Below are 23,848 nucleotides of genomic sequence, written 5' to 3'. Positions count from 1 at the left end.
CTGTTAGAACCAACCGGCAGAGGTTAGGGATCTGGAAATGTTTGCGGAAGAGAGACAGAATTGTGCAATAAATGAAAAAAAAAGTTATCCTGCAAGCTTTAAGTAGTAAGGACTGAGCCTCTCATGAATCTACTGTCAAAGTCTGACAGGGGCCGACAGCGTCTCACCGAGAAAACACGCCAAAACAACCCAGCGGCTTTAGTCACTTTTAATGGCAGGAGGGCAGATGCCAGGGCAAACCGACACTGCATAAACACTTAGTCAACCCCAGTTAAAGTGAGGGGTAATTATCTGAGAGTGACGACAATCAGCAGTTATACAGACCGTCGTCTCATTAACGGGTGGGAGTGGGGGGGGGGCACCACTCAGCCACATGGCAGCCAGAAATACAGATTATTGAAAAAGGCACAGTAAATCAAAAAATGCGGGGGTTTGAAGTTTTCAAGGCTCCTCGGTCAAGTGGAAACGCGGTTACTTCTGTCATCGCCACGCTGGGTAGCAGGGGTGGTTATGGTTTGTGTATGGCTTAAATCAAAATTGCGGCGATTGGCTGCTTGAAGGGAGGCTCTGAAATTAATACTGAAAGAGTTAAGTGTTCGGATGACCAGTTTCAACTGGCCTGTGAGCTGCAGCTTTGTAAACACACTTAGTAGAAGTATTCATCAGCATCAGTAAAATGTTGTTAAAATATAAAAAAAGTGGAAGTACTTGCAGCACGTTAACAATGTAGCTGCTTTAAGTAAAGCTGATTTAACTACTTTACTTATAATTGGATAGTTGTGTTCAGTGGCTCCCAACTGAAGGGTCACAAGATAAATCTGAAGAGTCAGGAGGTGATTAATAGTGTAAAAAAAGAGGAAAAGTTAATTGTTAGACTAATGTATTATTATTTAATCATATAATTGATCACATGACCAATTTGTGCCTAAAACTGATAATTTAAAAGAGACCATCTAAGATGCTAAGATGGGAAAACACACCTGAACTGCCTACAACTCATTGACACCTGACATGTGACGACGTGCACCCATTAGAAACTGCTTTGAAAGGACTCACAAATAGGAAAAAGCTAAATAAATTAACAAATAATGCATTGTTGCTGTATAAGCTTATCAAAAATACGTATTGTCTTTTCCTATTCTGAAGGTAAAACATTATCATAGCTGTAAAATAAATGCAGACGACTAAAATGTATAATATTTCTCTCTGACATGTAGCGAAGTGAGAGCATTCGTTGGCACACGATGGAAATGCACGAGTAAATTACAAAGCTGCACTATAATCTAGATATGTTAATCATAGGTGAGTGTGGTCGTGTTGAATGGATGTTGAGCTGCTGTGCATTACCTCTGTTAAATTCTCTACACAGCATTCGCTCCCACTATATCTGAAAAATGTATTTATAATTTGAATTTACTTTACTGCCGCTCTGTTCGCTTCAGTAAAAAATATAAAAAATTTGTTATACAGCCCAGCAGCAGGTCGGTTAAAACTCAGTCCTCCTCTTAGGATAATTATTCCTCATAAACATAATTCGCTCTTGTGCATCCGCGCGTTAAATGTTGGATGAGGTAGTTAAATGTAAAAGTTGAAACACTCACCATTTGTGACTGGCTCCTGGGGCTGCCATTGATATCCTCCACCTTCTCATTCGCTGCACAAGAGAGGAAATCAAGTCAGTTTCTAATGTCAACATCCCAGCGTCCGGCGACTTGAATTCAGGTGCACATATCCAGTAGGAAACCTCTGCTGAGGATAGCACAGGAGCGTGTGTGTGTGTGTGTGTGTCTGTGTGTGTATGGGTGTGGAGGTGTGAGTGTGTGTGCATGAGTCTGCAAATGTTTGTGCGTCTGGGTCTGGGAAGCAAAGCTGCCTAATTCGTCAGCTGCCGCTAGAGAATTACTGACAGGCCTGCTTGGCCTCATTGTCTGTTCGGGCGAGCAGGGAGGGTAAAGTTTCAGAGAGAGGGAGAGAGGGAGAGGGAGAGAGAGAGAGAGAGAGAGAGAGAGAGAGAGAGAGAAAGAGTAGAACAAGTAAGGAACTTAGATGGAAAATGAAGAGAAAGACAGCATCAGTGTGGCAGCATTTGAGTGACTGTGAATATTGGTGTGGGTGTTTGTGTGTGTGAGAGTGAGAGAAAAAGAGAGAGAGAGAGAGAATGGGAAAAGTTCACAACAATGATGCAGATGAAAAGAGAATGGGAGAGAGCGTAGAGACAGTCGATGAAAAATATTTTCATCCAAAATATTGGCGAGAAATTTTTCTGAAAGGGGGCGGATAAAAAAAAAAGATGTATAACATCCACCGTGAAAAGCTTTATAACTGTGGTATAACTCAACAAGTCTGTGGGGGTAACTTATGACCATTTAGATCTTATGTCTGTTATTAAATCAACAGCAAGGATAAGATAAGGTGATATGAGATAAGATTAGATAAGATGAGATGATCTGAGATAAGATAACTGAGGTAAACTGTATTAATCCTGTGCTGGAACAAATCACTTGTTGCAGCAGCTGATAGTCCAAAGGAGTTTGATTATAGAACATATTAAAGTATAACATAGAATAAAATAGGCACAACAAAAAAACTTATTCCATATCTTTCTGAGTTTTATGATTTATACTTACCATACTCTTACTCTTCCCTAGTGTAATCCACTAAGTGACGTGTATTGTCATTCGAAATAGGTTATTTGTTAGGAGCAAGTCCAAGAAGAAAGAGAAAGAGAAGATGGAAAAAAGAGAAAGATCAGAGTGATGTAAAAGACATTATGGGTGAGAAACAAAGAGAGAGAGACCTAGAAAAAGTTCAACTGTGAGCGAGTTGGGGACAGACACAGATATGCAGTGCGTCAGAGAGAAGGAGAGACATGGAGAAGTAAGAGGGTAGAGAAAGAAAGGAGGAGACAGACAGACAGAGAGAGAGAGAGAGAGAGAGAGAAGTAAAGACTCTCTGGGCTCCTGTTGGAAGACACATGCCTTTGCACCCCAGGGTGCCAGAGTCATAGATCTCTGCTGCAGCTCGCCCGCCCAGCACCCAAAACAAGAGAGAGCTGCTGCGATTTGGCCCAAATATCAGACTGAGGCACAGCTTCCCTCCAACTCACCACAGCAAAGACCAAAGAGCAGAGAGAGAGGGTGTGTGAGAGTGTGTGTGTGTGTCTGTGTGTGTGTGTGTGTGTTTGTGTGTGGTCGCTCCATCGAGACGGAGTGAATTATAGGCAAATGCAGGGTTTAAATTCTGCTGATACGCTTGGATATAATTATAATTACCAATCTTTTCTCAACATTTCTAGTTGTACCTGAAGTAAAACAATGTACTTCTGCTCTATAGGCAGTGACACAATATACTGACTAACACAGGCGTGTGTGGAGCTGATGGACCATCTCCAAACCAGTGTGTGTCCAGGTATTACTCATGTTGAGGGACTTGTCTTTCTTAAGGGGACAAAAAGTGAGTCTTCATAATGTACATTATAGCATTTTAAGATATGGACATATTTTATGGTTAAGGTCATGGTTAGGCTTAGGTTTAGGTTAAAGTTAAAGTTAAAGTTTTGGTTAGGGCTAGTTTAAGTAAAAAGGGCGTTAGAGTAAGGCTTAGGGTTAGGCAAGTAGTAACTATGGTTAAGGTAATAGAAGTTTCCTCGAAATCAATACAAGTCAATGGGTTAGGGTTAGGGTTAGGGTGTATGTGTGTGTGTGTATGTGTGTGTGTGTGTGTCTGTGTGTGTGTGTGTGTGTGTGTCTGTGTGGATGGATACAAACCTATGATCTGGATGATCTGTGCCAGCAGGACTCCATCGGGGATGTCCTGGCTCAGGTCCTTGATGAGACGTGGACAGCCAGACTTGGCCAGGTAGTGATTGGCCCAGTCTGTGTAAATCTGTGAAGACAGAACAGACGCTCGGTCAGAGTCTGAGGATCAGAGATGGATAAGCAAGTAATGTGACTATCATTTACTAATAAATAAATAATATATTGAAAGTACTTAAATGTGCATTAAAGTTCCATATCCAAACTGATAAGTAACTAAAGGGTTTTCGATTGAGTTTCTGCACTAAAGCAGCTATGGAAGCAGATCTGTAATCCAGAATAGGATCAGCAGTAGCAAATAACCAGCCCACAAGATTTGAGAGTACTTCCCCATGTACAGTTCATATTTTCCCCTGATAAAATCTATCATGTGTCAAGTCAGTTAGTTTCAGAGACAATATTGTTTCTAAAACTCGGAGCGATATTCTTGTTACTTTGCATTTCTAACTAACCAAACATTGCATGTATTGACCGAGTGCAGCAAAAAGCACATTGTTAATGGAATACATAGATGTTGTTTGGACTAACCCTAACCCTAATTCAGCAGGTGAGAGAGAATCTGGCGTTTCCATCACTAAAGGTGAGTTTTTCCCCAAAGCTCCTAAAATTCCACTTAATTCAACAAAAATGATCAGAAACCAAGATGCATAAAGAACAATAAGAAGCACAAACATCATAAAGAACCCAGGCATATGCAGATGAAGGAAACCTACAATTCTGGCTTTGCCCCTGAAGACAATCTCTAACCCATCATCCATTAAAAAAAACAGCGCCAGCATCCTGTCCGTGCTGCCTGTCCCAGCAGCTCCCTGCTCTCTCTCTCTCTCTCTCTCTCAGTCCTCTCATGATGATGTGGTGAAGCTCTCTGCACATCCCCGCTACACAAACACCCGTTTTTCATCAAGCTGTTTGATCCACATGGAGATCTACTCTGTTTATGCTCTTTCTTCATGGTATCTGTCGTCAAAGTCAGCTCTATTGTCAATTCTGCCATATGTACAGTACATAGACGTGTCCCTCTGATCCCCAGTGTGAACGTTTATATGCGCATACAAGTACACAATGTATAACGTATTCAAACCACAGTACAACACATTATGCAGTCAAAAGGCACCCGGTTGATAGGATGTGAGCAAATGTCAGATTGAGTGGTAATGATGTGTAACTGCTCATATTTGCACATAAGAGAGATGTTAATATAATACACTGACTGTTCAACACTCAAATGCAAGACATAAATGTCTTTCTGACGACTGCTTTAGGTTAGGTCCCAGTCTTTTCTTACTTAGAATAATTACATGGAAATAAAAACCTGACAGATTCCTCCTTCTGAAGACCTCAAACACAGTTTAAAAAAAACTAAACAGAAGAGAATGTGTTTGCGCACCAAGCAAACTTAAAAGCAAATTTTACAATGATTCTCTCATTTATTTCAAACCAGCGTCTTTTTCCGATTAGGACATTTACTGCAACAGGTGGATTCACTTTCCCGTCTACGTTTGTCAAACCGGAAGAGACGCATATTGGCTAATCTTTTGCATTGTCCCAGAAAACCTCTTAACGGGCCCTTTGTCTTTCATTAGAGCCGAGAAGCCAACTGACAAGCCGCGCTTTGTCCGCCCGGTGACAGACTGGCCTCGACAGCTGCCGCGGTCTCCATGGGCTCTGAAGACGAAAGACGTGAAGCACTTTTGGGCTCCGAACGCCTGGCCCCATCACAGCCGACTAACACAGAAAGACTCGGGTGGTTTTTAAAGTTTAAGGATTAGAGGCGCTAGGAGGGGAAAAGCAATGTCCTCCATCCTCATTCACCAAACTTTCTACGCTTTCCCTCCAGATTCCTCCGTCTAAGAATCAGACTGCACCTGAGAAACTAAAAAAGAGCTCCGGTGCTTCCCTCTGCGCGGCAGGGTGCGTTTGATTCGGATTTCCATACATGGAGTAACAACTTTCTACAGTTGGTTGGAAATGAGTTGGAAGGGGAACAAATCCATACAAGCCAATAGAATGAAGGACTGCTGCCTGACACGTCCCATGCTATTTCTGGATTTAAAAAAGTATCATGGTAGGCCTGAGCAGAATGAAAGAGTGGCAATCGATGAATAAAAATATCAAATCTTCAAGAATTGTGGAGGGACTACCATGTTAAATTAGTAATTTAACATGAAAGTGTAATTCAGATATTGACTTCAGATTAAAGGGGTGCCTGTATTCTCTCTCTGCGCTGTCCTGTCAGTCAAACTGTGTGACAGGGCTCCAACATCTTTGTCTTAGGATTTTCTGCAAATAAAGTATCTGTAAATAGTCGAGGCTTCATGCCATCTTGAATGGTCGAAGGAAAGTCCCCCATAAACTCTCTCATGATGAAATAATTCCCCTTCTTTCCCCTCATTTACCTCACACACCACTCTGAATTAAAAACATTTCCCTCTAGCCGCCCTCTTTTTCTTGGAAGCGGGACGTTGCTTTAAAGACGCGGCCTCTCAGAACTCTGTATCTGTTGTGGTTTCCTTCAGCGACTTTCTCCATGATGAGAACTCGTTAAAGCGCAAACCTCCCAAAAAAAAACTGAGAGTCGTCAGAGGGGAAAACAGACACAAAGGGAATTACGCATTCGCTAAAAACCTGCTTGCAAGAAATAAAAGGCACATGCTCACGAACGGAGCGCACCGCAAATCCAGACCACATCCCGTCAGGGGGCAAGTAAACAGACGGGAGAGAGGGAGGATGGAGAAGGAGAGAAAGTGGGAGAGAGAGAGAAGTGAAATGTGTGTATATGCTGCTCCTGCTGACAGTCCGACAAGGCTCGAACACAAGCTGCTGTACAGCTGAATCAAACAAAGACCTGGGATGAAGAGGAGGAGGAAGAGGAGGAGGGAGGTCTGACCTGTGAGCTCTCGCTGACAGCCATGCATCTCCCTCCTCCTCTCCTCCCTTACTTTTAAGAGGGAGCACGGATGGAGGATTAGTGCCTCTGCAGAGACACAGTGTAACACGAGTGGTAGAGACTGTGATGACTCAACTCTCCTGTCAGTATAAGCCAGCATTCCTTCCTCCCAAATTTTTAAGACCACCTGATAACTGACAGCAGGGGGCGCTAACTCCTAAATTGGGTGTCATGAACGTTTCGCCAAACAGCTGATTTCACACCAAATGTGAAGCAAGGAACTCAGGTTAACACAAGCAGGTGAAGATTAAGACTAAGTGCTGAATTCACCACAATTGCTACGTTGTATGTGTTGTGGAGAAGCCGAAGGACCCTGCGCCATCTTGTGGGGGTTCACAAGATCAGCCGCAGTCAAACAAGTTAACCGTCTTCTACAGGAGCTGCATCAGGATTACTGTTGTTTCCGCCGCTGCCAATGCTGACCACTGGCCAGTTTGGTGACCTGCTGGGTTGGGTAAATGTCAGGAGCTGTCTCAGATGAATGTCATTCTCACCACCGATTGGCTTTCCTGACATCGCATCATGTGGATCTTACACCCAAGATCAAATAGTTCAAGTGGAGCAATTAAGGCAAAGGATGCAAATTTCACATCTTGGCATTGACTTTATCGCAATAAGACTTCTCTTTGCATTTGGTGCACCAACTTCTCTGCTTCATTTAGATGGAAAAAAACATTTTGCAAATACATTGAGAGTTTTTTTTGTTAACGTATTTCTGGATTTCCATAGGGGTTTCCCCCCAACAAGACTGAAACTACCCATATGTGTAAGTGTACTTGTTTTTTGGGAGAATGGAGACCGCCTGTCAATCCCTTCCTCAGCGTAGGTCTCCTGAAAACCCATCTTCAGAGCTACACCCTAGCTCTCCAGTCTGGAGGCAGAGCAGAATATGCAAACAGGAAAAACTTTGTGACAGGAATGCTTTCATTCAGAAGAAGCGTGTTTTTGATAATTCTGAGTCCCATTCTGTGTTTTTTTCGGTTCCAGCCTACTGTTTTTGGGGACAGCATGTTCCTCTTAAATTCAGTTTTAACCTAGAATATGTAGACATGTGGAAGCGAAAGCCGTCATGTTGGCAAACACTTCCATTTTTAGCACTTCCACCTGAATGTAATAAAATACGTTGCCAAAACCCTTCCTCGGTTGCTTTATTGCTGCATAAACTGTGTCTAAACTATTGTTTTATATCACTTAGTTTAACACAGAAATCATATTGAAGTAAAGAATTGCCACCAATCTAAAGAAAATTGACCACATGTATAAAACATGGAGGTATTTCTGAAATCCTCGGTCAGTTAGAAACACAGTGAGGGAAAAGAAAACCGACAATAGAGGGCAGACAAAACCAGGCAGAGATGAGAGGAGATAAGAAAAAGTAATGAGGACCCAGAAAAAGCTGCAAGTTCTTCAAGTTAAGAAAGACTCAATGGTAAAGATCTGTGATGTCCTGGGTGTCTTGTCTTGCCCTGCCACGCCCCCGCATCCCCTCATCTCGTCTCTCGGAGCTTTCTGACAAGACACCGACATCTGATAGACATTTTCCGGGGAGCCCGTCTGCCGCGCCGACTCACTGATCCGCACCCTTCTCGGTGTCGCCCGGAGTCGAGTCTGTCAGGACCCCTGCACTCACTCGCCCTCTCCTCTCTGACTCCCGCTATGCTTGGGAAGCTGAGAGCCAGCACAGCGACACAGAGGCAGAAACATCAGCAGCAACCCCGGCGTCAGTAGTGCTGGCTGAGACTACTGACAGCACCAAGACAACATGCACCTGCAATCCACAAATCCCCTCAGCCACTCAAACACAATCAACACACACATTGAAATATTGAACCACCTCCCTCCCCTCCTCTCGCCCACCGTCCTTCCTCTTGCTTTCTTTCGGCAGCCAGCATCAATCAGCAGAAGTCCAGTCTCCCTGGTGGTGTTATCCTTATTGATGCCACGTGAAGTATCTCCCTTCTCCTTCTCTGTGCTCTCTCTCCGCTCTCTCTCCTCTCCCTCTCTACCTTGCTCGGCCGATCTGTCCCCCTCGGGGCTGGGGATCCCGAGAGCGGCGAACAAACAGCGGGCTCTTACCCCGGAGCAGGGGAAACTGTCTTCAACAGTCCTGATCACAATGCAGTGACAAGAGCTACGCAGGTGATATTGGCAGAGGCTGCAGTGGTGCTGAACGGCCTCCGGGGGGAGCCGGCTAAAAGGAGAAGAGGATCGAGAGAAAGGAGTTGGGGCAGAGAGGAAGTTGAACTATGCAGGGCTGACGGTAGTACCCTGCATTTATTCAAGTACTTAAACTGAATGACTGCTAATGTATGGGCTCTTTAATCAGGGCATCATTCCAACGCTGTCTAATAAATAAAGGTCTTAATTGCATCCGAGGGGTTTCAGCGCACACGGAATCACTCGGAGGACATTTAGCTGTGTGATGCTGTTTGAAGCCGACCAGCCTCCTCCGTGGCTGCACTGGCTCAGATGCCTCCGCTTGGCACGCGCTGCTCAGCCGCTCCCGCATGGCTCCTAAATGTAATTAAACACAACATAAAGCCACATTAACTAAACGAGCGCGGGGCCCGTGGAATCGATAGCGCTGCCATGTGTCGGGAGCTTCCTCCATCATTTGCTGCATCTCTGTCTCTGCTCGCTGACAGGCTATGAGTGATGGAGGGGTGGAAACGGCCCGTTCAGATGGTGGTGTCGCTGTCAAGTCAGTTTACGGTGCATGTTGGAAAAGGAAGAGACACGGCAGGAAGTAAAACCCAACAGAAAATCCTTACTGGACGATTTACAAGTAGTGGTCTGACTGTAAGAAGAGTGCATCTATGCCTGGCTGCAAGATCTTTCCTACATTATAATGTTAAGGATCCTCTCAAAATGACATTATACCATCTAACCCTACATTGAAAAATCCAGAATATAGCCATCTTTATCCCACGTGGTACAAGTGACTGTGCCATACCATAATCTTGAACTACTTCCATGCACTGAAGCAAGGGGCAACCGCAGTAACTCCTCCACCAAATAATCGAAAGCAGGAAAGGCCAGTTGCTTTTACACTCCCTTCAAATGTAATATCTCATGACTTTGATCATAAAAGGCAAAACTGTTGTGTTCTTTAAGCCATAATTCCATTCCACTGAAAATTACCCCAACTTCCACAACATTACTTTCCTCTTTGTTTGAGGCAGTTGGCAAAGAATACATTTGTCCATACGATTAGCTCCAACGGTGGAGGAAATACTCAAGCAATAGTAAAAGTACCAAATGGATGTTTCTCGCCTACTTGAGTAGAAGTAGGTAAGTACTTCTTTCAAAATATACTTAAGGCATTAAAAGTTTAAACAGAAATTAAACTACACTATCTACTTAGACTTAGAATTGGACAATGACTAGTTTCTAAACAAGTTGATGAATAAAGAAATGTTCATGCTTCATCAGATCAATGGAAAAAAAACTGCCTTCTAGTGTTTGACCATTTCTCTTCCTGCACAGGAAAGGTCAAAGATAAATGAAGCAAAAAAAAACATGTTTGAGTGGAGAGCAAATATAAATAATCAAGTTGAATCCAGTTGAATTTGCCTTGAACAAAGTTAGCTATACATCAGCGGTACAGAGCAGCTCAAGACCTCATTTGACCTTGTAAACTGGCAACAGGGAGCCAGTGAAGGAAAACTGTGGTGTTATGTTCACATTTCTGGCTCAATCAGGCAGTATTTGGACTTAAGTTAAGCTTATGCAACTGGACAGCCGTGCACTTGAAAGCAAATTCTAAAAGGAAGCAAAAGTGAAGATCCGTATTTCTCGGGTCAACAGAGAGGAATCTCCTAATCCTGGTGTTATCCTACAGTGAGCAACTGCTTCTTTGGATATCCGTGTGGACGGAGTGGTCCAGATGAAAGATAAGATACGATTTCTGACTAAATCCTGGGAGGCAGATGGCCTCTCTCAGCGTTCAACTATTTTACCCAAGCACCTGGAAGCCATTTCTACAATGTAAACCCTTTTTCGCTATTCCCTGGGATAAGTCTGACACATCTCTATTCCCTCTGAAACAATCATTATCTTGTCCTGGGAGTCGAATGGAGAGGCTTGCGTCAAACCCACCTAATCCAGAGGTAATAGCAGCAGGCAGTTTTCCAACATGGCTTTATTCCAAACTCGCGAAAAACACCCAAGTGGGGAGTTTACGCTGGCAATATACAAACCGTTGACTTGGAAGTTTCCGTGTGGCCTGGCGCTAGTGAGGCCGGATCAAAAATAATAACTTTATTTACATGACAGCATTCGCCGCAACAATTTTGAGAGGCAGAAATGTGAATGGGACGAGCAGGGAACATCTTTTCTGCCACACCGACTGTCAATAACAGTCAATGTGGTAGCAAATGAAGAAGAGATCCGTCCGGTTGTGTTTAAAAGAACAACAAAACAGTTTTTAACACAGAGATAATCAACGCTAACTGCAGAGATGTGACTGTTCAGGCTTGTGCGCGTGAGACTACAAACAGAGATTATCAAAGCACGTAAATTTACTGTAGTTTTTCTGTGGAAGACAAAAACTGCTTTGACGCCTCGGCCAAAGTCTTACTCAACATTTCCAGAGAGCTTATTAAGTGTGTGCATCACTGTTTGTTGTGCTTAATCTTTTCCAAGGAAATCTGACAGGGCAAGCATGTTCCTTTCAAGGTCATATTTAGCCATCTGCACACACCATCTGCATACATTAGATACAGCCATACAGCAGCTCCATCCAAGATGTTGCTGTTCTGAAATATTAAAACCACGAGCTTCCAACTTCCAGGCGGGCACCAACCAAATGACTTCACTACGATCGGCAGATAACAGAAGAGAAGTGCACGCTGCAAAAAAAATGAAACGTTCAGTGCCTGCGTTCTCATGCCACGGTCTGCCAAGCCACTTTGTCGTTTCAGGGGAAATCCTGAGCAGAAAATGACATAATTGCAAGGCTGGGAGAGGTTTGGACACACAATCCATGTTGGATGTGCTCACACCCGTCAGTCATCGCTGATCTCTCGTAGCACAGCGGGGGCTGAAGGCCAAGGAGTGAAGACAGGAGAAGAGAGAGAGCAAGAGAGAGAGAGAGAGAGAGAGAGAGAGAGAGAGAGAGAGAGAGAGAGAGAGAGAGAGAGAGAGAGAGAGCGGAGGAGAGGAGGGTGGCCAGAAAAAAAAGTGAAAGAATTGACAGATAAAAAAAAGGAAAGAATGACAGCTCCAAAGCAGCTTGAAGACCGATGAGCACAAACGCAATTTCAAGACAGACAGCGTCAGACAGAATAATGACTTTGTTGACCCGTTTGAGAACTATCAGTGTTACTAGCGCCAATTACACACAATCGGTTGAAGCAGAATGTAGCACACAGGCGAGAAAGGCTATAATATTCAGTATCGTTCTTTTCACGGAGTCAGGCTCATACAACAACACAGAGTACAATGCAATCACAATGAGGCTATTTCCACATCAATATGTTTTTGTTTGAAAACTCTGGGGATGCATTTTAGTCTGGACGGTCAGAAATGGAGATGTTTGGAAGTATTGATGTAGACACACACAACTCCCTGCTGATTGTGTCTTTTCAGTAATGATGTAACCGACGCTGATTCCTTGGGTTCCTATCACATGTCCCCCTCCCAGATGAAAACAACCAGCATTCCACTCGGCTACCAGTTTTAAACACAACTGTAGGAACAAGCCATCATTCAATCTGCAACACTTATAACAACCAAATGCTTGCTTTCCATAAGTGGTCATGTGATTTGCGTTTTCATACAAGTTAGTAAATGATATGGCGCTAAAACACCCATGTGGACAGAGATCCTTTTATTTTGAAAAAGCCATTTTCAAATGAAAACGTAGTAGTACGGATGTAGCCTGAGAGGAAATGCTTTCCACTGTACTTAAACCAGACAACAAGCAAGACTCAGAGTTAAATTCAGGCAGTGATTCATGTTTATATGATGGAACTCCATCAGATGCTGTGAGGAAGTCGCAGTAATTTTATACAACCCCCGAACACACATCCTCAAGCATAAACACGCTTCCTCTCCCTGCCAGCGGCCTTGACCCCAAACCAGAAAACAGTCGGGCAGATTTACACCATCCCTCTTTCCCTTGCAAGGCCCAACAGGTCATTTACTCTACACAGCTATAAAACATTAAGGTGAGGCGGTGAAAACAAACTGTAAAGCAGTAAAATATGAAAATAAATCACAGAGGAGAGCATGAGGAGCGCTTTTCCAATGTTGAGGTTGTGAAAACATGAGAAAGTTAAAGTGCAGGTTTGTGAAAGCACTTTATGAAAAATGAGGGACAAAATCAACAGTGCTCGTTCCCAAGAAAAGTTGAAGTTATGCTCATATAAACGGTAATGGCTGCATTTATATGGCACTTTTATCCAAAGTGCTTTATAATTTACAACTGATGGCAGCAATCTAACGTGCAAGGCACCAGCCCGACCACTAGGAAATATCTGAGGTTCGGTGTCTTGCCCAAGGACACTGAGATGCGGAGAGGTGGAGCCACAGACTGAACCACAGACCCTGCTGCCCTCTCAAGGTGTGTTCAGACTTTTATTATATTATTATTAAACTTATTTACAATAAAACAGCGTCAGGGCTGTCACTTTGTATTGTAGCTCTGTGGAAAGGTTCATATTCCAACTGTTATTACCCATTTTAATTCAAAGTATTACGCATCCTACTGTCTGAAGTAGTTTAGCTCGTAATCCAGCAGAGGGCGATCACTATCAGCTCGACCTGTTTCATCAAGAGCGGACAATCAGGATACCAAAGCTTCTGAGTATCGGAAAAGGCCTGACAGACGGAGTGGCCTCAAGTGTTTAACCTCGGCTTCAAATACAGGCAAGCTAACTAAATGTCATGTGAAATGCGTTCAAAGGTAATTTTGGGGGAAATGAAAGCCTTATCCCTTAATGTTTACAGTGTAAATTCATAACGTTTTCAGGATAAGCACAAACTTTTTTGCTCAAGATGAAACTTGTAAATAATACAAAATAAGGCATGTTGCAGAGACATGAATGAGGAGACAATTCCTCTCCTTCATTTTACACAGTCATTTGTTTTGAATGTACGCTGCGATCCAGTTGGAGTTTTGTAAATTACAGTACGGAAATGATCTTTAAAAAGACACTTGTTATTTTCTATCTCGGTTATGTATGTGTCAGAGCTCTTAAAATGATTTATGACATCAGTCTTAGTCACAGAGTGCTTTTGTTAGCCTGATAACAAAACAGAATATGAATCATGAAGTGATATTTGTTCTGTAAAGTTCAGGGTAAGACTTGACTTAGAGTTCCACGCTCATTTATATATTGGAGGAATGTAGAAAATGCGTCCTCCATATGAAGTTTTTAATCTCCCAGTGTTTTTAATCTCCCGGTGTTCTCTAAATAAAGGCAACTTCATATTCTGCCTGTTTTATGATGTTTGAAGTTCATTCATTTCATGCAAGTTTTAAAAAAAGTCATTTCATTTATCACTGTTATTTAACGCTCTCCCGTCTACAGTCTTTCTTATTACAAAGATAAAAATACTAGACGTCCCATAAATATATGAAACCAAAGTGGTGTGTTCGAGCCATCATCTCTGCCCTTAAATTACAGACATGTAGCCTGCTACAGATGCTGAAGTAGTCTCTTTCTCCCTCAGTGACACACACACACAACCACACAAACACACACACACAGAGTGCGTCCTCACATTAAGGTTTATGAGACTTTGGCATACACAGTCAAGAGCAGTATCTCACCTTACCATGGTAACCACAGCATGGTGAGGCAGCGTCTGGCTCGCTGGCTCTGTGGCCTGTGATCCAGACACTGCCACCAGCATGCTGGCAAAGGACACACGCACACACACACAAACACGCACACTGGCAGCTACACACAACCTCACAAACATTTCAAAATCCCCTCACGCCTCTCACACCCATCGTGAGCTTCACAGAAACCTCCATCCAAAAACAAAAAAAGGGGATTGGATCACATCTAATCCAGGTGGGTTCTGTCCAGTTGCGATAATGCATGAACTGTGGATGTATCCATTGTTTTTGAATAGCCAGCAGCTATTTGTGTGACATTCAGCCTGCGGCGAGCCCAGTGTTAATCGGCTGCGGCTGCTGCAGCTCAGAGAATTGAGCTCACTGTACAATCAGCAGCATCATCTCACTGTAATGGCCCTAATTCGACTATGTTGAACGACGGGCAAAGTTTTCCTCCTCGGAAGCCGGGGACATAAACCTTAACAAGCATCCTGGGGCTGACAGCTGACACCCGTCTATTCCAGGAGGCCGCCCTGGGACTCTGTGATTATTCCTTCAGGCCTCCGTAGACTCCGCCCACTCCCAAACACAAATAAATCAGGGGAGGAAAGCAGGCTGCTGTGTCATTAGATACCCACGCTGCAGTGGGGGTGCTCTGCCAGACGCACATGGTCACAGAAGCACAAGCACCTCCTTATCACGATAACGACTGCTTTGCCCGCGATCCCGTCAAGTCGTCCGCCCCAGAGCGTTCAAATTGTTCTCCAAGCCGATTCCAACCAAAACCAAACGATGGGGACCTGATCTGTGTCGGTGTGACTCAACACCGGCCCACTCGGATTAGTCACACTTCCTCACAGCATCTTAGCTGGTTTACTCTTCATTAAATCAAGATGAGTCAGCTGCTGAGTTGGACTGGCTGTGGTCGCTCCACAGCATCGACCGGGCTCCGCTCGGGCCCGACCTGGAAGCACTTTCACTCGCAGCTACTGTTGCAGCTGCCAGCGTGCGCCGAGGGCCTCTCTGGACAATCATGCTGATAAAATGGATATTTGCTGAAAACAGACAATTTTTTAAGTGGAAATTATAGGGCAAAACGGAAAGAGCAGAAAAGGGGGATTGTAATCAGGCCGAGGCAGATGGGAGGTTAAAAGATAATGGGTTTAACAAATGGACAAATACTCATATTTATAGCCTTACGCTTCTTGTAAACATTGTGCTCACAGAGCTCTCTGCAGCTCAGCAACACAAAAATCGCGATCAGGTCTCAGCTCCCTCTGGGCGAGTCTGGCCTCGGTTGTTTGTGCACAAACAAGAATAATATGAGCGCATTGATATGCGGCCTGCTTGGTTTCAGTCGGGACTGCCATCTGCTTGTTGAGAAACAAATTAATGTAGATGCTTAGATTAATGGCTTTTTGATTGGATGCTGGCCAGACTGCCCGGAGCCTGGGACGTTTTTTATTAACAAAGCTCTCAGAGGACGAGGACACCACGGTGTCGCTACCCACCGGCCACTTAGCGAAGCAGTTGGACTGTTAAACAGCTGAATGTTCTGTACACTCCTGACTCCTAGTCTTTAGCTTTAATAACAAGACATGATGGTGCTGGGATGGGAGAGGCTGTCACTTGAATACAAGTTGTCTTGTAAAGAATCTCTTCTTTCTCGCTCCACTGATTTCCTTCAAAAGTTTCTGGTGTCGGCCGATAAATGAGAAAGGTCTTAAGATGCTTTTATGAAACCTTCAGGATTATTGATTGCAGTTTATTGTTGTCAAATATGATAACATCACAAATTCCAGCAGGTTGAAAACAATTGTGCAGAGTTTCTACTTTATTTATAACCAAAAATGAGGACTTCAGATGTTAGGAACAATCTCTCATTCAATAAACCTGCCTAAAGACAAGGTAACAAGAGTTGGTCACAGACATTGCTCTTTGTGGAAAAGGTCCAAAATGTCAGCAAATCAAAATATGTTTGGAAATATTTTCATGTAATTTACGTTTACTTAAAAAGTGACGCTCATACATCTTGTACAAAAAAATGAAATAAAGCGGATTATAATTTGGGACAATAATTTGTTGTCTTTCTTGTTTTTATCACTGAGATAACATATTAAGTAATTTCAGTATAAAAACAAAAACATGAAAGACACTTCATTCCCTATAATAAAGTGTTCAAACACTGGTTTGCAGGTGAGATGTTAAGATGAAATAAAGTAAAGGATGAAGCCGTTTTCCAGCCTTGAGATAACTCCACATAGATGTATATCTTCACTTCCTCACAGCCTCCAGCAGAGGGCTCCACAGGGTGTCACTCAAACCCCCCACCAGCAGCACACTGAACTGAATCTGTGCTGTGCTGAGGAACAGTCGACATGTATGAACTTAATGAGTGATTGATCTTTCATCTGTGAGTCGCGAGGGAAAGCCAGGACGGCCGACCACTTCAGAAGTCGTGTGGCTCTGGCTCTTTAGCTTGTGATGAGGCTTGTATCCCAGTGTTGTCTGCAGCCATAACCTAAAAACCAGATTCCACTCAGCCAGACTTTAAGGGCAGATTAGTAAGTTAGAAAGAATGAACTCTACAATTGCAATATCAGATAAATGAGTTTATGTAGGTTATTTGCCTTTGATGTGGTCAGGTTGAAGTTTATTCCTCTTTTTTCTCATCACTTTTTCTCATATCAGTAAGCAGATAGTTCTTTTGGCAAACATGATTGGATAAAGCAGAATAGAACATTCAATGCAAACCAAAGGGTAATTTGATTAATTTTACAAATCACAAAGAGTTCTACTGCTCGGCCTGCAAACATAGCTATACTTCTGATGAGAGCAAAGCAATAAACCCTGATGATGTCATGAAGACTAAAAGATGTGGGCACTTCCTGTCACGGAGGCTCTACATAGATGACATTGAACTGCTTCATGGGAAACGTAGGATTCAGCAGTTTTGAAACTCAACTCATTCTGAGGAATAAGAAGAGTCTGTTTCTCCGCTCCACTGATTTTGGTCCTGGAATTTCTTTAATCCCCCAACTTTAGGTAGGTGCTGCACTAATTTGATTGGTTCAACTAAAACGTCCGCACATTATTAGCTGACTTGATACATTTCAGTTGCCATGACAATGCCGCCACAGGGCACAGAGGTTATACAGGGAAACATGTGGCGCTCGTTCCAAGCAACAACTTTCAGGCACTCTTTATGATTATGATAATCCAGGGGAAATAAATTGTATCATGAAGGTGCTTAAAAAGTCAGATGGCAATTTTTAACCATCATTACTTTGTAAATAAAAGGCAAAAGTTTCTTGGATGTTTATGACCACACCTGGTGCATTTAAGGCCTGGAATTAACGTAGTAAAATCTCAAACTCAAATATCGTAATTTTTTCTGTGATTTTTTATTTCTTCCGTGAGCTCACGTCCACAGAATGAAGTGAATTTGTGATTCTCTCTATGATCGTAATTAATTTAGGTTGAGACTTCATGAATCAAGGTCTGGCTCCCCCCCCCCCACTGTTCATTACCCGGTGTAAGAGAGTCGTCGCACACTGTCTGCGCCCTGTAGACGGCCGCGACCCCGACTCCCTCCTCACACCCATCAGCAGTCATTACTTAATTAATGCGAGGGCACGTAAGTGAACTCAGAGGAGGCGGCGGAAAGGCGTCGGTGCCGCAGAGTGTGAAGGAATCAAGGGGGGGATTGGGGTCATGACCGGCCTGGGTCAGCGGCTGAATGAACCCAATTGGCCGTCTAATGGCGCTGTCAACACGCTGAAAGAGGTCGACTGACTTCGCTTCACCGTAGCTCCTCCCTCAGTGTGGGCGGGTGCACAGAGCTCAGCGAAAAAGCCCCGGACGCACACAACGGTTTTCATTTAGATGTGACGATATCGTTTCTGTGTTTGACTTCCAGTGGCTCAAAGGAGAAGATTTGTACAGAGTAACTTTAGGGTTGCAAAACACACCGGCCATCAATCACAAGATTTCTGCAGAATAATACCCACACATCAGCTGAGTTTTCCCAGGGAATTGACTCACTCGCACAAAAACACATTGCACAATTTCCACCTCCGAATGTGAAATGAAACCCTCTGCTACATCATCAATGGTCAGTGCTGAGCTGGCGCCAGCAGAGGGACCTGCAGACCAGAACAACCTGCTCCTCATCAATTATCAGTTGGGTTCTGTCCAGTTCAGATAATGAATGAACTGGGGATGTATCCATCGTTTTTGAATAGCCAGCAGCTATTTGTGTGACATTCAGTCTGCGGCTCATCAGTTAATTGCCTCATTGCAGTGACAGGTCGGCATGTGATGTCATCATGCACGGCAGCAAAGCAATTAGCAGCTAATATCAGTGATGGGAATCGTCGGTGTTTCATTAGAACTCTCGCTTTATTTGATAAACCTTTGTTTGAACAGTGGACTGAGGGAAATTGAAAGTGTCGATTTCTTTACTAGAAGTTCAGCAATGAGACAAAAGTGTAAATAAAAAAAAAAAAAGTCACCAGGCAACTTCCGATGGTTGAGACTAAATTGGGATTTAGCCAAATGGCCAAGCTACTTCCATCATCCACTGACACAGGAAAACCTTCCCAGAGCTCCCAGCACACCACTCACCTCCCACTCAACCTCTACCATGCAGGGAGTGGGACACAGTGCAACACACGGGTTAAATAGCGGTGCGGTTAGCTCGGTTGCTTGCACCCATCAGCCCTGACATTTCCTGTAAATGTAATGTGGATGTGCTAAACATCTGGGGCCAGGGGTCTGTGACTGGGCCCTGACTCACAGGTGAGTGCTGCTGAGTCACGGGATCCACAGTGTGTTCTCGCTCAGTGCTGCTGGAGCTCCTTCCAGCCGCCGACACACAGTGAGTCGCTCATGCTCGCCTCGTGTGTCACTGTTGTCTTTGTCCCTTGTGTTGTTGTTTTCCTCCAGACGTGTCTTTCCTCACTTTACACTGATTGATTGCACCTTCATGCGGCAGGAGTTGATCGTTTCTCATGTGTTCATGACAAAGTAGTCGAGTCCATCAGTCAAGGTTTACCTCAATCACTGCAACTACCGCCATTTCTCCCAGGGCTGCAACCAATGACATGAACCTATTTATTTTCATTCCTTCATCTTTTTCGTCTATAAACTCTGAAGAAACTGTGGATCTTAGCTCCGTTATATAACATAGGGGGCCCGTTTTGTTTTCATTCCTTTTCCTTTTTTCTAATAGACCAGGCTGTGGTGTGCAGCTGTTACAACAGAGGTTAGAGTTCACTCCACGCTCTGTCAGGATTTCCTTCTTTTGCTTTTCTAAAAGAAATGACTTATAAAGCTGCCCCCGTCCAGGAGGGGAAATAGCCCTGTCTTGACAGACACGCACAGAAACGCATGCAAACATCCACCCGCGCTAGGCTGAGGATTTCCTCACCGGTTCTCCCTGTCAGTTTTGTTTTCGCACTGATGGTCGGAGACATGAAGCAATGAGCGGACTCTTCTCATTCCTTCTGCGTGTGCCTCTTTCACACACACACACACACACACACACACTCACACACACACACACACACACACACAGCCTCAGCCCTCCACTCTTTCAGCCACCCTGCACAGCTACAAAAACAAAGTCCAGACAAAGGAAATGTGTGCATGGATTTGCAGGTGTGTATTCCAGAGGGGAAAATAAGGTGAGAGGTAACCGGAGAGGAATCAGGGAAAGAGCTGTAACAAACTAACTCTGAATAATCTCCAGAAAGGATGCAGAGGGGCTGAAGGGGAGAAACATCCGAGTTAGTTGCCGCTGACAGTTTCTCCTGTCAGCCCCCTCGGGAATACTACAGGTAACATCCCAGCAGGAGATGGGCTCTTGTGAAACTCCAGATAGAATCCGGACCACATTGTTCGAACAGTTCAAGGAGTTTATGTCTGAAAACGGCTTAAAGGTGTGCAAATGGTGTGCTTGCATGCATGTGTGTGTCCAGGTGTCAAAACCATGGCGCAGGAGATTCATGACCTACAGTGGAGCAGAACTTGGTAAAAGCTGCTATTGTGCAAACATCTGTAGAAGCAGGACTGGGGACAAACACCTGCTGTCAGACCGACTGCGGGATCTGGGGAGCGAGCTTAATGAAGGGAACACAAAGGGAAACAGAGGGAAGCATGTTTTTTTTTGTCGAGTGGACCTGCAGCACGTCAGCCGAGGAAAAAAATAAAACATGAACAGCTATTTCTGAGCCACGTCTATTTGACAAATGGCCCGGACTTTCCAATTCCCCATGATTGCTATTGTTTGGTGCAGACTTGGGTGCAGAGCCCCGCCCCCCTTCCCCTCACACACAGACACACGTGCGCAGCATTCTGCCTCAGGTCACTTGGGTTTACCTGTCGCTGCAGGGACTAGGTAAGCCCCGCCAATTTGCTCGGTGTGCGAGGCCTGGCTTTGTACCGTGAAAGAGACCGCCGTCTGAGGAGAGACTTGTCAGGATCACTAAGAGGACACAACCTTTATTCCCCTTCTTCCCCCTCAGCGTTTTCTTTTTGGGGCACGAACCTGAGACACTGTGTCGAAAGGTGGTGGTGGTGGTGATGGGGAATTTAAAAATCTTCAGTATAGCACTATTAAAAGGGTCTTTTAAGCTCAGCGTTAACACCACACTGCCCCTCTGCCGCTGGTCTGTTTAAGCGTCTATTGGATCACCTAGTTACCACAGAGCCTCCGAGGAAGAAACAAGGGGGGGGGCGCTTTGCAGATGGGCCCCCGGGGTGAGAGACAGAGTGATCAGCTTACAAGAGCCCAGCGGTTGACAACGTTATTTATGAGTCGTCCCTAATGGATTTAGAGTGACAGCAGTTTCAGTCCGCTGGCAGGGTCAAAGGCAGAGATGAGCAGAGCGCCAATGCCCACGAGGGTGATGGACAGCTTCGTAACGTACCTAACGTACCCCGGGGCAATTGGTGAGAGGGGGGGGGGGGGGGGGGCTCCGAAAAAGAAAGAAAGAAGAGAACGAAAGGGGAGAAGGGTCGAGGGAAGCGGCACGAGGATAACTCTCCCCCTCTCCGACGAGCGAGAGTGATGAAGAGAGGTGCGTCTGGGACGAGACAGCAAGCGTTTTTCCAGTCCATTTGCCCTGCGTCTAGACCCAGAGTCAACGGGACAGGCCCAATAAAAAAAAAAAACTCTGGATATTACAGAGCAGAGACTTGGTTAGGCAGCGTCCAAAAATACATATGAAAGGCTGCACTGTGGAGTAGCCGAGGACAGTGAACTGCGGCGATAGCCATTGAGAAAAACCTCAGCGTCCTCAATCTATCCTCCAAAGACCTCACAAGCAACGCATCGGACCTTTTCACTACTGCTCCAGATAAATGGAGTGACTGTAGCGTTGGGTTCTTTGTGCCAGAACCATTCGGGGTGCCTCATGACAGCTGTGAACTTTGAAGGAATTTTTTTTTGCAGCCACACTGAAACCTCAGCTGTAGCAACACGCACCTTTTGAGCACTGAGCGCTAACGCCAGCTACTACACAGTAAACACTCCCCCTCTGCTCCATTAGCTTCAAATAAATAGGGCAATTAGAAGTCCTAAGCAGCCCGGAGAAGACACTCTCCACGTTCCTGAATCCTCTCCAACGGATAAATACATAAATAAAACATACAATTTGGGTGCTGAGGATCAAAGTCTACTGTAAGAGTGTTTGATGTAGTCACGGACTGACATGTGCATATTTAAGAGGATGTACAGTCTATGTTTTTGATCCTGATTAATGTACTCCAAGTTTTTGGACCGGCTCTGAAAAATCTGTGATCAAAGGGCTGACCAGGCTGCTGCAGCTCTCTGCAGAGTGGAGGAGCGTGACCGCATGCCTTCTGTTAACTGAAGGCATCTTGCTTTCTTCCTGGGGGATCAGGGAGATGAGCAAGGCACCAACACCGGCAGAGTCACAGGTTCAATTCCCAGTGAGGCACGTGGGAAGTCAGAAAAGTCAGAAAACATCTAAACAAGAACCAACTTTGGCATTTGCCATGTGACATCAAAAGAGGGGATCATGTGCTTCCTTCGGGGTGTAAATACATATTCATACATTTGATATATGTGTTATTTTACACCCCAAAAAACTTTGTAAAGAATAAATTAGGAACACACAGCTCCGAGGTCACCATTCATCTGTTCCAGGGGCAGCGCAGTTAGAACCAGTCCTCATGCGAAACATTGATTGATTTGTTTTCCCTTATTTAGCTGAAGAAGAAAAAAAAGGCGCCCTGGGCTGCAGAGCTCCGACCAGACACAGACTAAGCAATCTCGCTCCACACTCCCAGAGAACACTGTGGAGCACGCCAGCACTGTCTGCACAGCCCAGGGGCTCGGTGGTGCTGTGAGATCGATTGCCGGCCTCGTGAGCAAATGATAAAAAATGACAAACAGTCTCTGGGCTGTTAGCAGGGCCGATGTCACTAAACATTCAAGAACAATGTTTATCATGCATGTGGGTGGCAGGTACAGAAGAGACACAAAGAGTCAAGAGTACAGCAAAGTTCTTAATTCATGGATGTTGCGGGTAATCATTCTGATATCATACAAATCCTTACAAATCCTTCTCTTTGAAATGTTACAACAGGATTGTCAATCTAATGTATCAAAAAGACAAAAAAATAACCATCAAATCTATCCATGAACCATTTTGAGTTGGATTTAGACTTCTAGTTGCAAGAATAATAAGGATAATATATGAAGAAGATGATATAAAAGGTTTTTCCTCTTACAAAAGGGTAATTTGTGACTTAATATAATGCACTCTGCTGTTACAGCCTAGCGTTGGATGACTCAAAATGACTTGTTATGCTACAGTGGCATTAAAAAAGCTACAGCTACATAAAGAGACTTGACTTGTTCTGCTGCACTTGACATGACTTGAGGCTCAACATTTAAATCTCACATTATGACCCTGCAATAATATAAAATCTGACAAGGTGGCAATGACCACTTAGCATGAATATGTAATTATTTGAACTATCCACTTACTGTTGTTTCAGCCAAACACTAGTAAGGTTAAAGGAGTAACACATGAAAGGGGGGATGGTAGAAGAATGGAGGGAGAGGGAGGGAGGAACGACCACAAGAAGGGATAAGGTGAGGCAGCGATGAATCCTCCATCAACACTCTCATCTCCCCGGCCAGAGCAGAGGAGAGATGGTGGGAGGAAGTGTTAAGTGTCTTGTCAAGTGCCGCTACCTGCAGTGAATAACAATCAGGGGATCCAGCCTGCTGGAGGAAGAATAATATATGGGCAACCAATGAGC

The 23,848-nt window shown here is 44.3% G+C and overlaps 1 protein-coding gene across 3 annotated transcripts in view; it reads right to left on the bottom strand.

Annotated features, from left to right (window-relative positions):
- The window catches only part of nav3 (neuron navigator 3), a 181,751-nt gene that overhangs the window by 123,312 nt on the left and 34,591 nt on the right, over nt 1-23,848 (bottom strand). For all 3 annotated transcript variants that reach the window (XM_062382744.1, XM_062382745.1, XM_062382746.1), the window contains exons 2-3: nt 3,768-3,885; nt 1,602-1,654 (exon numbers count right to left, since the gene is read on the bottom strand). In XM_062382744.1, the coding sequence (XP_062238728.1) occupies nt 1,602-1,654; nt 3,768-3,885 (171 nt within the window). The remainder of the gene's footprint in view (nt 1-1,601; nt 1,655-3,767; nt 3,886-23,848) is intronic.

Source organism: Platichthys flesus, chromosome 23 (genome assembly GCF_949316205.1).
Source record: "Platichthys flesus chromosome 23, fPlaFle2.1, whole genome shotgun sequence".
Lineage (NCBI taxonomy): Eukaryota > Metazoa > Chordata > Actinopteri > Pleuronectiformes > Pleuronectidae > Platichthys > Platichthys flesus.
This window is presented reverse-complemented; position numbering and strand designations above follow the sequence as displayed.